Source organism: Salmo salar, chromosome ssa17 (assembly GCF_905237065.1).
Source record: "Salmo salar chromosome ssa17, Ssal_v3.1, whole genome shotgun sequence".
In the NCBI taxonomy this organism is placed as follows: domain Eukaryota; kingdom Metazoa; phylum Chordata; class Actinopteri; order Salmoniformes; family Salmonidae; genus Salmo; species Salmo salar.
Window position 1 is genome coordinate 61953302 of NC_059458.1, and position 15339 is coordinate 61968640.

At 47.4% G+C, this 15339-nt stretch overlaps 1 protein-coding gene across 1 annotated transcript in view; it reads left to right on the top strand.

The window, feature by feature from the left end:
- The first annotated feature begins 898 nt into the window (after positions 1-898).
- LOC106576282 (uncharacterized) overlaps positions 899-15339 on the top strand; it is a 32679-nt gene continuing 18238 nt past the window's right edge. The window contains exons 1-6 of the mRNA XM_014153373.2: positions 899-980; positions 7209-7367; positions 9815-10033; positions 11270-11370; positions 12261-12366; positions 13374-13442. Of these exons, the coding sequence (XP_014008848.2) occupies positions 9817-10033; positions 11270-11370; positions 12261-12366; positions 13374-13442 (493 nt within the window). The 5' untranslated portion in view covers positions 899-980; positions 7209-7367; positions 9815-9816. The remainder of the gene's footprint in view (positions 981-7208; positions 7368-9814; positions 10034-11269; positions 11371-12260; positions 12367-13373; positions 13443-15339) is intronic.

Genomic DNA, 15339 nt, shown 5'->3' on the forward strand with positions numbered 1-15339 from the left:
CTGGGAAATTAAGGCGATTCCATGCGAGAAATTGCCAAGAAACTGAAGATCTCGTACACTGCTGTGCACTACTCCCTTCACAGAACAGCGCAAACTGGCTCTAACCAGAATAGAAAGAGGAGTGGGAGGCCCCGGTGCACAACTGAGCAAGAGGACAAGTACATTAGAATGTCTAGTTTGAGAAACAGACGCCTCACAAGTCCTCAACTGGCAGCTTCATTAAATAGCACCCGCAAAACACCAGTCTCAACGTCAACAGTAAAGAGACAACTCTGGGATGCTGGCCTTTTAGGCAGAGTTCCTCTGTCCAGTGTCTGTGTTCTTTTGCCTATCTTAATCTTTTCTTTTTATTGGCCAGTCTGAGATGTGGCTTTTTCTTTGCAAACTTTTGAACGGTAGTGTAGGTGATCAAAATCCTTAAATATTCTGTGATTTTGTACACAGACTTGAATGTTTAATTGTAGCCAAGGCTTGCTTACCTATCATGTCAAATTGAAGGATAATTATTCCTTATATCCTTTTTTTCTTTTTACAGCGAATCTGAGTGACCTGGACTCAGAGGGTGGCTCTCCTCTCTCCCAGCATGGTTCCTCTTCCATGTCCCTGTCTGCTCTGGCCTCCTGCACCCCACAGGACCCCCCAACACACAAGCCCCCAAACCCAGCCCCTCACCACCCTCTACACCATCCCCTCCCTCACCAGGCCCAACACTGCCCACCTGACTGGACCACCACGGAGCCCCAGCCAGGCCATGTACCCCCACCCTACCCAGACCCAGACCCATTCCTGGAGCCCAACCCAGACCCTACTACCCTAGCTTTCCCCTCAGACACCTGGCAGTCCTGCCCCAGCCCACAGTGCAGGATAACTCCCCGGCCAGGGTTAGGGTCAGGTTTGACCTCATCTCCTGTGGTGGTGGAGAGGCAGGACTGGACATCACACCGCTGGTCCGTCCTTCCCCCCCATCTCTCCTGTCAGAGGTAAGGAATGATCCCTGCCTGTCCCATATGGGCCGTTCACATCCTCCTCCCAGCCTCCCTCTCCGCCCAGCAGCAGCCTGCACTGGTGCCCCTTACCTAGTGCCACGGGGCTGATTGTCCACAACATGGCTGGACATCTTCCCTCGTACAAAGAGATGGCAGCTAACAGACAACAGAGGAATTCAAAGCCTGGCTCTATAGAGACGCCCTCCACAGATCAGATGCTCCTGTCCCCATCGCCGCTCTGCATTGTGAGGGTCTGCTGTCAGCCCTGTTTTGTGTCCCCTCATAATAAATAACGCAGAAAGCTTTCCTTTTTTCTTTAAAGCAGCTATGGAAAGAGGACTCTTGATGAAGAGCTGGTACCGTTTGATTCACAGTTCAAAGGCGCGCGAGGCCCCTTCACAATAGGAGGGAGTGGGGGGTTCCCTGCCTCGTGTGCCGTCCCCACTCAGCCGCGGCTTCCCCGCGCTCTCTCCATTCTCCTGGTCGCTGAAAGGGAGACGTGTAGCCAATGGTCATAAATCCACACTGACCACCGTACGCTGACGGGGGAAACAGTTAGAGCTACGGTCCACAATAGAATATAGCGGCTTTCCGTCGCAGCTAATTTACCGTTTAGAATAGAGATAAAGGACGGGGCCACTGACATCTGACTTTTATGGGGGACTTTATGAAAAGAGAGCAAACAATTGGGAAATTGTGTAGGGATTTTATTTCTCTAACAGAAGTGATGATGCCGTCTACGTTCTTCTAAGGTCCTTTCTACTGATTAATATCGGTTCCAGGTGCGTAGGAGTCAAAATAAGAATACTGAGATTTCGACCAGCACACTGTTGAAAAAAGGAATACATCCAAAACTGAGGCTTGAATGTAACATAAATATGTTTATTTAGAACATCATGGTGCCCCAAAAATCAATCAAGTGCATGAATGAAAGATGAAAAGAAAACACAAACATTCCCGGCCTTAGGCCTTTCCTCACACACACCTGGCTTCTATAATAGCATACGTCACATGATCAAGAAAGAAAACATCACAAAATCTCTAAATCGGTACGTTGTACAATAGACTGCGTGATGTACATTTTATACAGAACATACAAAAGCAGACAGAGAAATATCATCAATTATCGCTTTTACATATACATTGTGACCATTTCTCTATCATAGATATCTACAGTTCTATATGGTGGAGTGCTGTACTCTATAGGGAGATACAGCTATATGGTGGAGTGCTGTTCTCTATAGGGAGATACAGCTATATGGTGGCACACTGTTCTCTATGGGGAGTTACAGCTATATGGTGGCACACTGTTCTCTATGGGGAGATACAGCTATATGGTGGAGTGCTGTTCTCTATGGGGAGTTACAGCTATATGGTGGAGTGCTGTTCTCTATGGGGAGATACAGCTATATGGTGGAGTGCTGTTCTCTATGGGGAGTTACAGCTATATGGTGGAGTGCTGTTCTCTATGGGGAGATACAGCTATATGGTGGAGTGCTGTTCTCTATGGGGAGTTACAGCTATATGGTGGAGTGCTGTTCTCTATGGGGAGTTACAGCTATATGGTGGAGTGCTGTTCTCTATGGGGAGATACAGCTATATGGTGGAGTGCTGTTCTCTATGGGGAGATACAGCTATATGGTGGAGTGCTGTTCTCTATGGGGAGATACAGCTATATGGTGGAGTGCTGTTCTCTATGGGGAGATACAGCTATATGGTGGAGTGCTGTTCTCTATGGGGAGTTACAGCTATATGGTGGAGTGCTGTTCTCTATGGGGAGATACAGCTATATGGTGGCACACTGTTCTCTATGGGGAGATACAGCTATATGGTGGAGTGCTGTTCTCTATGGGGAGATACAGCTATATGGTGGCACACTGTTCTCTATGGGGAGATACAGCTATATGGTGGTGTGCTGTTCTCTATGGGGAGATACAGCTATATGGTGGAGTGCTGTTATCTATGGGGAGATACAGCTATATGGTGGAGTGCTGTTCTCTATGGAGAGATACAGCTATATGGTGGAGTGCTGTTCTCTATGGGGAGATACAGCTATATGGTGGAGTGCTGTTCTCTATGGGGAGATACAGCTATATGGTGGCGTGCTGTTCTCTATGGAGAGATACAGCTATATGGTGGCGTGCTGTTCTCTATGGGGAGATACAGCTATATGGTGGTGTGCTGTTCTCTATGGAGAGATACAGCTATATGGTGGCACACTGTTCTCTATGGGGAGATACAGCTATATGGTGGCGTGCTGTTCTCTATGGAGAGATACAGCTATATGGTGGCGTGCTGTTCTCTATGGGGAGATACAGCTATATGGTGGCACACTGTTCTCTATGGGGAGTTACAGCTATATGGTGGCACACTGTTCTCTATGGGGAGTTACAGCTAGATGGTGGCACACTGTTCTCTACGGGCCAGTTGCAGAGCAAGTCACGGGTTCATTTATTTCACCCAGAAATACATTTAGAATAAGAATTTGTTCTTAACTGACTTGTCAAGTTAAATAAAGGTTAAATTAAATTAATTATAAAATAAAAATATTTTACACAGATGTAGACAGACCCAGGTTTTGGTGAAAACATTTCAACATTCTACAATTCTAAACTCAGCTAAAAAAGAAACGGCCCTTTTTCAGGACCCTGTCTTTCAAAGATAATTTGTAAAAATCCAAATAACTTCACAGATCTTCATTGTAAAGGGTTTAAACACTGTTTCCCATGCTTGTTCAATGAACCATAAACAATTAATGAACATGCACCTGTGGAATGGTCGTTAAGACACTAACAGCTTACAGACGGTAAGAAATTAAGGTCACAGTTATGAAAACTTTGGACACTAAAGAGGCCTTTCTACTGACTCTGAAAAACAACAAAAGAAAGATGCCCAGGGTCCCAGCTCATCTGTGTCAACGTGCCTTAGGCATGCTGCAAGGAGGCATGAGGACTGCAGATGTGGCCAGGGCAATAAATTGCAATGTCCATACTGTGAGACGCCTAAGACAGCGCTACAGGGAGACAGGACGGACAGCTGATCGTCCTCGCAGTGGCAGACCACGTGTAACAACACCTGCACAGGATCAGAACATCCGAACATCACACCTGCGGGACAGGTACAGGATGGCAACAACAACTGCCCGAGTTACACCAGGAACGCACAATCCCTCCATCAGTGCTCAGACTGTCCGCAATTAGCTGAGAGAGGCTAGACTGAGGGCTTGTAGGCCTGTTGTAAGGCAGGTCCTCACCAGACATCACCGGCAACAACGTCGCCTATGGGCACAAACCCACCATCGCTGGACCAGAGAGGACAGGCAAAAAGGGCTCTTCACTGACGTGTCGCGGTTTTGTCTCACCAGGGGTGATGGTCGGATTCGCGTTTATCGTCGAAGGAATGAGCGTCACATCGAGGCCTGTACACTGGAGCGGGATCGATTTGGGGGTGGAGGGTCCGTCATGATCTGGGGTGATGTGTCACAGCATCATCGGACTGAGCTTGTTGTCATTACAGGCAATCTCAACGCTGTGCGTTACAGGGAAGACATCCACCTCCCTCATGTGGTACCCTTCCTGCAGGCTCATCCTGACATGACCCTCCAGCATAACAATGCCACCAGCTATACTGCTCGTTCAGTGCGTGATTTCCTGCAAGACAGGAATGTCAGTGTTCTGCCATGGCCAGCGAAGAGCCCGGATCTCAATCCCATTGAGCACGTCTGGGACCTGTTGGATCGGAGGGTGAGGGCTAGGGCCATTCCCCCCAGAAATGTCCGGGATCTTGCAGGTGCCTTGGTGGAAGAGTAGGGTAACATCTCACAGCAAGAACTGGCAAATCTGGTGCAGTCCATGAGGAGGAGATGCACTTCAGTTCTTAATGCAGCTGGTGACCACACCAGATACTGACTGTTACTTTTGATTTTGACCCCCCCTTTGTTCAGGGACACATTACTCCATTTATGTTAGTCACGTCTGTGGAACTTGTTCAGTTTATGTCTTGTTATGTTCATACAAATATTTACGTTTCTTTTTTTGCTGAGTTTACGTTCAATATGTAAGCAATATATACGTTTGTTATTTTTTCCATATTAAAAATATAGACGGTATAATGTATGTGAGAACAAAATACAAATGTTGCTGAATTTGCTGAATTTCATTCCCATAGTTGGGGATGTCAATGTCTTGGGCAGAGTGATATACAGGCTAATGATCCCTCTCGTGTGTGTGTGTGCAGTGTGTGGGTGTATTTGGTGTGCTGGAATCCCTCACCCTTCTGCAGTTCTTTTCAGATGGGGTCCTCTCTTTGTGTGCTCCCCTCAGCTCCCTTTCAGGTCCCCACGCCAGGGCCCAACAATCAGAGGGCGACCCCAAGGCGACCCCTCATTGAGCATCATCTCCAGAGTGTAACTGTCCTTGACAATGAAGCGGGGCGCTGGCCTATTGTGGTGCCCTGTTCTGGCCTCTCCACCACCCAGACCCAGGGCACCACCCAGCCTTTCAGCCCCACGGTGTGGCCAGAGTGGGGGGACAGGGGGGTACATGGGGACACAGAGGAGCCTTGTCTGGGCTGACTCCATCCTGCCCTGCCTGGCCTTGCCCCTACGCCCCCCTATGGCCTTCCCTGTAGCTCAGTTGGTAGAGCATGGTGTTTGCAACGCCAGGGTTGTGGGTTCGATTCCCACGGGGGGCCAGCACAGAAAAAAAAAAAAAAATGTATGAAATGTATGCATTCACTACTGTAAGTCGCTCTGGATAAGAGCGTCTGCTAAATGACTAAAATGTAAATGTAAATGTAAACACCACCGCCCCGACTCAGTAGCACTCCTCAGAATGACGGCTGACTTGACAGCAGCAATATGCTTTAAAGTGTCAAGTCAAGTCCCTCCATTGTCTCTCTGAGTAGAGAGCCGAGGCACTGGAATGCACAATGGTGTGTGTGTGTGTGTGTGTGTGTGTGTGTGTTGTCAGACGTAAAGGAGCTGAGTTTGTGTGTTCTTTATTTGCTTGTGTATATATTACGTGTGTCTGCTATCTGTTTTACATGTCCATACGAGAGAAGAAGAGCTCATTCTCTAAGGCTGTCATCGTGACAGAAACCCTCAGCACACCATTTTCAGTTACCGTTATAAAAAAGGGCAAAGAAAACAGGTGTGTTTTGACTGCTTTGAGAAGAGTCAAGTAAAGAGTGATTTAAGGGCGGACAGTTTGGCCTGTCCTGTGAGGGAGGTATGTGGTAATGAGGGCTTAGAGGGAGAGCGTTGCTCCTGTGTGTATAGTACCATCTCCCGTAGCCCCAGGGTCTGACTGGCTCTGTGTAAGCTGACACAGACTCCACCTGGGGGGCATTCTCTCCCGTGGAGGTCCTGGTTTGGTGGTGGGGGTGGAGGGTTGATGACACCGGCTCAGGGCAAGGAGGAGTGGGAGTTTGTTTGGTGTCTGGGTGAAGTGTGTGTTTGTTGTGTGTGCATGGGTATGCTACCGAGCCGTCTCTAAGAAGCCTAGAGGGGACAGGCAGTCAGGCACTAATTGACTTACAACCAGGTGTTGGAACTGGTTCAGGGAGCAGCGAAAAACCTATTTTTCTTTTAGAGAAATGGGAACAGAACCAGGAAAGAAAGTGATCTCTAGTGTTGCGGAACAGAACTGTTACTTTTAAATCTTGAGAACCAGTTAATAATGTCATTTTTTGATCACATTTTTTTTCCTAATGTCTAGTATATACTGTAATTCTGTAATTCAGTGAAGTTATGATGCTAGTAATAGCGTAAACATATTCCAATTCACATCATGTCATGATGCTCAGCACTTCAAGCCAAGCCCCCTCCACGTCCACCCCTCTCTCTCGCTCTCTCCCCACCCGTGAAATTTCAGTCACATCTCTCGCCTGCACTTATCTGTCCTCAAACATGTAAACAACTAGCTTACACGTTCCACAGCAAGCTGCTCTATCCACGCTTCTTGGTGGACTAAATGAAAGAACGATGTTGATTTCACAGGGTAAAAAATGAATGAAAAGGAACTGTATAAACCGTTACTTTTTGGGGTGGGTTCGAACCGGTTCAGAACTTTATTATGCTGGTCGGAACACTGTAAATAAATAAATAGGGGTTCTGCTCGGAACGGATCCTCTATTTCTAACCCTCCATTTCTATTGCATCATGTAACACAATACAGGTGTATATTCTCTATGTGATATGCCAACCTGCTTGTGCTGTTTCAGATGGCAGTGACACAGTGTCCTCCTGGTCCCGCTGTTCTCAGGTCAGCTCTAGCCAGTCCCATGTGTTTGATGAACTGGAGGCCATCGCCCCGCGGACCAGCTCCTGTCTGTCCCTAGACCACCCACTCAGCCCAGCAGACTGCAGCCCACCTGGTACAGGTACTGTACAGAGCACCCACATTATGTCCAGCAGATTGTATAAAATACCACTGATGTCATACCTGTCAAGGGTCTACACAATGATTACATCAGAAATGTGCTCTATATTTATGTCAAACATACTGTACATGTGCTCCTCTAACTGTAGACACTTGAAAAAGAAGAGCTTTGTTGTATGGCCATTGGCTTTTTACTTTGTATCAAAGTTGGTGAATTAACCGTTTATTTTTTTAGAGCAGGTGAATGCTTAACTAGCTACTTGTGGAATGTACTTGATGTTTAGAGTTGTTTCTACCTGGGCAGTCCATGGTGTTAAAATTAATTAGCATTGTTTTAGACAGTATTGTCAATGAAAAGGTCACGGCACCTGATTGTCTTTTTCCTGTTTGTGGTTGTTGTTGTGGCCATGTTTGTTTGACCACCATTAATGAGACGTGCTCTCCTTCCTCAGCCTCTCTCATGTAATGGACTGGGGTGTGACGGTGATGTGTGTATCTCAGCGCTCTGTTGTGGAACAGAGTGCCGCGTCTTTGTGTGTGTGTGTGTGTGTGTGTGTGTGTGTGTGTGTGTGTGTGTGTGTGTGTGTGTGTGTGTGTGTGTGTGTGTGTGTGTGTGTGTGTGTGTGTGTGTGTGTGTGTGTGTGTGTGTGTGTGTGTGTGTGTGTGTGTGTGTGTGTGTGTGTCTACTGAGGTTGGTCAGTTCAGTGAGCTGTGAAGTGGATCATTACCCAACGCAGACAGTGATTTTCTCACTCACTGAGGACTTCCCCAAGCTTCTCTCATCCCCTCAATCCCTGACAAGGTGTTTAAGATGTTTAACCTGCTCGCTTGACCTGAACCTCCGTCTGACCTCCATGACCTTTGCCCTGAGGATGTGGTGGGATCATGTCAGTGGTGTAACATCTTCCTCAATTGACAGATATAGACATCTATTATCAGTATAGAGCCTGGAAAGCAAATACATGTAAAACTGTCTTAAACTGACTGACTGCTTAAACTTTGCTACTGACTCACAGGCATCCAAGTGTGTCTGTCCACTCTCCAGTGACCCCATCTGGGTGGCAGTATAGCTAGTTAACGCTTTAATCACAGGGTTAGACCTTTTATCTGTAACAGTGTGTCTTTACAATGGGTTGCATTGTCATGGCTAATGAGGGGGTTAACTCCCAGCCTAACTGAAAGTGTGTCATCCCAATGTGTCTCACCCATGCTGATCCATGGGAATTCCTTCACCACAACTCCTTAATCAATCAGACAGCCAGCCAGTTCCCTTTTTTCTCACCTGAAGGGGTTTACCTGACAAACAGAAACACACCCAGAGACAAGCAACGCATTGTAGAGGCAGGAACACTCCCTAGGCCATGGGTAGGCAACCCTGATCCTAGAGGTCCACAGGCAGGTTTTGGATTTAACTGACCTGGAAGACCAGGTGTGTTGAATGTAGGGAATCGCTGAACTAAGGAATCACCTCGGTTGGTCAGGTGTGGTACCTCGTTGGAACAACATCCTGCAGTACCTGCAGTACTCCAGGTACAGGGTTGTCTTCCCCTGATCGAGGCAGAATTCATTTAAAGTCGCTCAAAGTCACTAAAAGTTAGTCGCTCAAAGGACATACTGTAAAATAAACGCTGTACTGTACTTAACAATTAGAAAACTATCCAGATGTGATACTTTTTATGCGCTATAAAACACAATGCATTCCACTATGGCTGTGAGATGGTGGGACTGAGATTGCATTGAGAGGAGAAGCAGGTTTGACGTGCAGCAGAGCGTGATATGAGACAGCTCCAGCTCAGCGGCTGTGTGAAATCCCCTCCCAGGAACAGCAGCTCCACACCCTGCTCTCTGCCTGGGCGGCGTGGGGATTTGCATGGGCAGGGAGCCCACACTGTTACTGATCCCCTTTTAATTGGCCGTGACAGAGAACTTTGGAGCCTAGGACTGGGGGGTGGAGCTGGAGGGTTGTCAGTCATATTTGCACACACCTCACTGATCCATACAGGACTGTTTCCTCCATCTCTATTCTGGTTCAGAGAGGCTATCCCTGGCCTATGCCTGGTTATCCAGGGGTCCCTGTGATCCAGGGTTCCCTGTGATAACCCCCTGCACACAGGGAATCAGAGGAGGTGGTCACTCTGGTCCTGACTAATCTATTGTTTGTTGAGTTCCGTGTAGCTCTGTTGGTAGAGCATGGCTCTTGCAACACCAGGGATGTGGGTTCGATTCCCACAGGGGATCAGTATGAAAATGTATGTATTCGTATGTAAGTCGCTCTGGATAAGAGTGTCTGCTAAATGTCCAAACATTTTTTTTAAATGAGTTAGTAGATGGACTGACTGATGCAATGGACTCCCTTAGTCCCTTTTTAATGCTTTAGTTCTGATGTGTTGGATCTGCTGTTTCACATAATGCTTCAGTTGTCCTGTATACTGTATGCCACCTCTGCAGAGATGTCCCCAGGCCTGGCTGCTCTGACAGTGGGCTGTGACTCAGGGGACCTGGGCTCCCTGTCCCGTGTGCAGCTCCTGCTCCTGGACCGGTCGGACCCTGTGGAGCCCCACTGGCTCGCTGGTCAGGACAAGTACTCCCCAACAGAAGACAGAACAACAGACCTCACGGCGGAGCTCCGAGCCAGAAGACCTCTTAGTCCAAGACTGTACACTACAGGTATACCTGATTTACAACTCAACACCCAGCCCAGTCTGTGATTTATTTGTGAGTCAGTGAATGGGATTGAACTGGCACATGTCTTTATATACACACTGTGTTTGAGACATTGTTTCAGTAAGATTACTAGATGTAAACTCACTCCTTTGATAGTTTCTTTTGACAGTTACAAGGAGCCAAACTGTGACCTTTGATAGAAACAGCAAAACCGTTGATTTCACAACAGGGAAAATCCAGACAGAGTTCTATTCTGTAGAATAGGCTGGACAGGGGAATACCAAGCAGCGTTATGGGTGTGTGCCTGCCGTTCGTTGGCCCGGCCTTGAGAGTAATGTCTTTACAGTGTGAACCGCCTCTCATCTGCTCCCAGGCATGCTGCTGCAGGCTCTTAACTGAAAGGCCATAAAGATATGGAGGCTCATTTCTGGCTTTGGCAGAACATTTTATTGGGATATGATATGCCATATTAATAAAGATCAAACTGCTTCGCGTTTATCATTAACCTGGAGACCTCAGCCCAGACACACAAAAGTATCTCTTTTAACAATGGCACAATCTGGATGTGATTGTGTCTGTGCGGCATGCGCATATCACTCTGGGTGATGCAAGAAATGGCATAGAAAGTTGACCAAACGTCCCGTAAAGTGGTAAAAGGAACGTAAGTGGTCGATGAGCAAACAGTTGGAAATAAGCACGTCATATTGTAGTTTTAGAGGCAAACAAAAGATGTGTAAACTTGTTTTCCATGATATTGACAATACTAATGCTCAGTGTGATGCTTCTCCTCTGAATTGGCAATGGCCTTGAATACAGTCATTGAATCCAACTAAATCCTCTTCACTCGGTGACATGTCACCGTGGCCTGCCTGGAGATGTAGACATTGCAGGGAGCTAGTCTGTCTGTCTGTCTGTCCTCCTAGGTGTGTCTCCAGAACGATGTTTTCCCATTCTGTGTTTGCACCTGGCACGCTTCTGCGAGACAGGTGCTCCTCCATGTTTTTTTCCCCCTCTTTTTATATCAGTATTTGCAGAGCGATTAGGAACCATACTTTTAACTAATACATGGCATTACTCATATCGGTGCACGCACTCAAACACAAAGGAAAACACACACGCAAGCGTGCACACCGGGCACGTTGGCACACGCACACACAATCTATCCAGTTTGTGTCTTCAAATTGATGTGCTTGTGTGTGTGTGTGTGTGTGTGTGTGTGTGTGTGTGTGTTGTTGTCAGACGTCCTGCAGCCCCTCACAGCTGGCAGCTGTGGAGACGGCAGTGTGTCTGAGAGGTGTGTCGCCACAGGCAAAGTCCAGGAACAGGGTGAGCACACAATGGTGAGTGTCTGTAGGCCCTCCCCTAAACTACCCCTCACAACAACCCCCCCCCCCCCCCGGCTTTCATCCGTCTCCTTAAATGACTATTGCACATTGTTGTTTAAACACGGACTATACAAACACTCAGACACTGACTGAGACAAAGACCTCTATTTACAGTATAAACTTGAACTGGCGCGAATTTGTAACTGCCATCCCGGATCAAGCAGCCAAATTGTTGTTGATAATTGAAACACAATATAACAACAGTGAGAGAAGCGTGCTGTGCAGCAGGTGTGTAGTTAATCAGTCACAGGCCACCGGAGGGAGAGGCTGGTGACTGTACCACTGAAAGAGCAGATTTATTATTTACACCACACTCCACTCATCCCACTGCTCTAACCAAGGGGGGACCACTCACTCACACTTAGATGTGGCTCTATACAGGGGGGACTCTTTTGGAGGATGCGCCTCTGGTGGGATGGATCAGACAGGTCAGGGGTGAGGGGTCAGGGGGTAAACGCAGCGCTGCGAGTGCCGGGGTGCAGTGGAATGGATGCAGGTGCTCCACGCGATAGACTATTCATCTCCTCTTTATGATGGAGGAGAGAGCTTCCTCTGCTCTCTGAAAGGCTCAATGTGCCTTATAAGCCCCCTGTGATTATGTCTAACCACAATGAAGCGTTCTGAGTACCCGGGGCATGATTCATGTTAGGCTATTTGCATACTGGACCACTACTACACCACAGGGTTAGAGTCTAGGGTGCTGGTGCGGGATTGGAACACATTATGCGGTTATAATGTTTATTTTTTTGTAATAGTCATGCCTGATTGGTCAACGTGGTTTGAACACAGGTCAGATTGAATAATGTGATGGTCGTGTCGTGGTTTTATGCTTGTGTTTTCAACAGTCCCACACCAAGGATGGTTCCAGGTCACCATCGTCATGGATCAGTGACTCCAGCCCATCAGGCATCATATCCGGGTCCACCAGTTCCCAATGCGAGTCCTGCTGTGGTACTGCATCATATAACTCCTATCACATCCACACTTAATGAACGTGATCTCTTATTAACAACGACCTTATTGATTTGATTTCCTAACCGTTATACTTCAGCTTCAGCTCTGCATATTCTGCATTCAACCCTTCTCTCTGAACCTCAGCATACATCTCTGGAAACCCTTAACAGCTGTCTTTAATCAGTCAATACCTACAAGAGGATGTCCTTAACATGAGGGTTTGGTCTCCGTAAAAGCCCCCTCTGTCCATACTAGAGTGGGTCTTATTCAAAGCCATTGTGTTTTTACTGTCACCGCTGTTTGGCCGCGTTTCTCTGCGTCCGGTACATTTAAGCCTGATAATCCTCCGTAGAACCGGCTGGCGAGCAGAGTGGTCCTCTCCTGTGTGGCCGTCTTGTGTACACTGATGAATAATGGGTTCAAAGGCAGAGCAAGTACTGTAGGACCAGAAACACAGAGAAAACAGGCTTCACAGGAAGGAAAGAGAAAGGAAGGATCAATTGGGTTTGACTTACCCCCTTCACATTTCTCTCTCTTCTGTGAAGCAGAGAAACACTCTTTTTGAGCTAAAACTTTCTCCCCATTTAATTTCTCCTTTTCCCTCTTCCCTCTCATCACTTTCTCCTTCGCCCTTTTTGTTCTTCCTCCACCTCTATTTCACCACATCTGTCCTCAGCCTGTGATCATGCCATGTGTTTTAACGCTGAGTGACTCTCCTGTATCAGTCATTGTGTTATGTTGGCCCTAATGGCCCGTGGCTCGCTGTGTTGCGGCTCAGTGACAGCACCATTACAAACCCAGTTGTCATACCTGTGATTCAACAGTCATGCATGAAGGCCACCGTACTCAGCCGTTAACTATGATCAAGGGCACAGTGACATGTAACATGTCCTCTTGGCTCCACTGCTTGTCGTCTGATGTCAGGACACCATGACTGGTGGGTTACACTCACTGGTCAGATACCAGGAGCTGTGTCACATGACTTCATCTATGTTAACTTACAGATGGGGAGGAGTCCGAGGGAAGTGACCAAACCAGCCAGGCCCTTACCTCCTTAAATGACAGGCACAAGGGTGAGTGACGTTTTCGTGAGATGTCTTCATTTGGGATAGTAAAGTTTTCCCACTGTATTATCACCTCTATTTTACACGCCTGCAATGGAACGCTCATAATGCTCATTCGACATAAGGCAACCGTTTGTTGTGGTGGAGCCCTAAACATCGCGAAACCCCAAAAGACGGTCTTATTTACTGCAGCTCTGCGAGAACAAACTTGTCACATAAAAAAGAAGATGTCATCCCAGGTATCCTTGGTGATGGTCTGTGTGCTCTTGCACAATGACCTCTGGGAGGCCAAAGACATGGTCAGAGCCCAGGAGAGGGTCATGGGGAGGGCGCTGAGGGGTCAGCCCCGGGGTCAGCGAGCCTTTGAGAGGTGCCCAGTGTGTGGGATGGCTTTGTGTGGCCATAAGTTAGGTGAGATTGGGTTTCCAAGCGGAGGAACGGTGCAGTTAAAACTCTATAGAGCTCCCTAAGTAGTCGATAGAATGACACTGTTAGGACTCAATGTGACACTATGGGGACAGCATTGTAGGGTGACAGCATGGCGTTCCAGTATGAATTTACGAATCCAATAAGGACTTTGACCTAAAAGTATGTGTCCAAATAAAGAATATACGACAAATGTGAAATACAGACCCTGTTGTCGTAGTTATCAGTTTTTTGTTATAACAGGTTTATAGCTTGTGGCTTGTTCCAAACAATGTCCACCTGTGCATGAACCAATAGGCAGAATACAGGCCAATGGCACTTAGGCCAATGACTTACCCAGTCAGAAACATCATGCAATAAGTTAAGATAAGTCAGTAAGATATGTGGTCTGTCCCCAGTGAGCTCTCTGATAAGGTCTTTGTCCCTCTCTCTGTCATAATTCATTCATAGGTACAAATTCATGACTGTTTCAATTCTGCCCGGTCCCTCCTGTGTTTACCCCAGAGTTTAGCATTCAGCTGTAACTGAAGACGTTAGCGTCCTAAGTGAATATCGTTACGAGCCGGGGCCACGAAGAGGACTAATCTGGACTGACCCTGGTAGATTGTTCCGGAAGGCTTCGGGGAGCCGCTAGCTGGACAGATTAGGGCCGGTGAAAGAGAAGGGAAAGGATGGTCCCTCCCCCCAGAGGACCACACACTGACAATGTAGCTGTGTCACTATTGTCTCTAAACCACTGCCACTGTGGGCTCAGTGGTCATTGTCTCCTCCAAAATCCACCATCGTTTTCTCTCCCTCCTTGCCCTTTTTCAAACCTGGATTCATCCAGGCCCTTTGATTGGCACTTGTCAGCGGCTGATAGAGAGGATGACGTGTTGGAAAACGAACGTGCCGATAAAGGAGACCTGAAAAGGCCAATCCCTCCCCATGAATAATAATCTGGACGGATTTGCCTTTTTTGTCCGCCCCTCCCTTTATTCCAGCCTTTCTTCTGGACAGATAGAGGAGTCGAGGCTCTGGGTGGCATCGGTGAATGGCACTGATTGTTTCACTGACGCTCATCCTTTTCTCAAACACACAAAGAAAAAGATACAAGTCCGACCTTCCTGCCTCTTCCTGGTGCACTGGATGTTGGGTTCTTTCTGTGTGGAGGAGCAGTCAATGTGTGTATTTTTGTGTTCAGGGGCAGAGCCGGCCAGAGGGGGGGTGGTGTGGGATTTTTTTGTCTTCGGTGGCCTTTTGAGATCAGGGAGGGGATTTGACTTGGCTACACACAGCCAAATCCAGCTATCTGCCACAATTCAGATGGCTCTGTTGGTATGGTAACCTGGTCTGTGTGTTTTTAGATGGTTTCTAAGCAGGCCACTGTCTTGTTTCCAGCTTGAACTGACCTGTAATCACTCCCCAGCATTCACGGATTAAGCCATATTAGAATAGGAGCTTTTAGAAAGGAAGGCACCAAATCGTGAATAATTTGGGC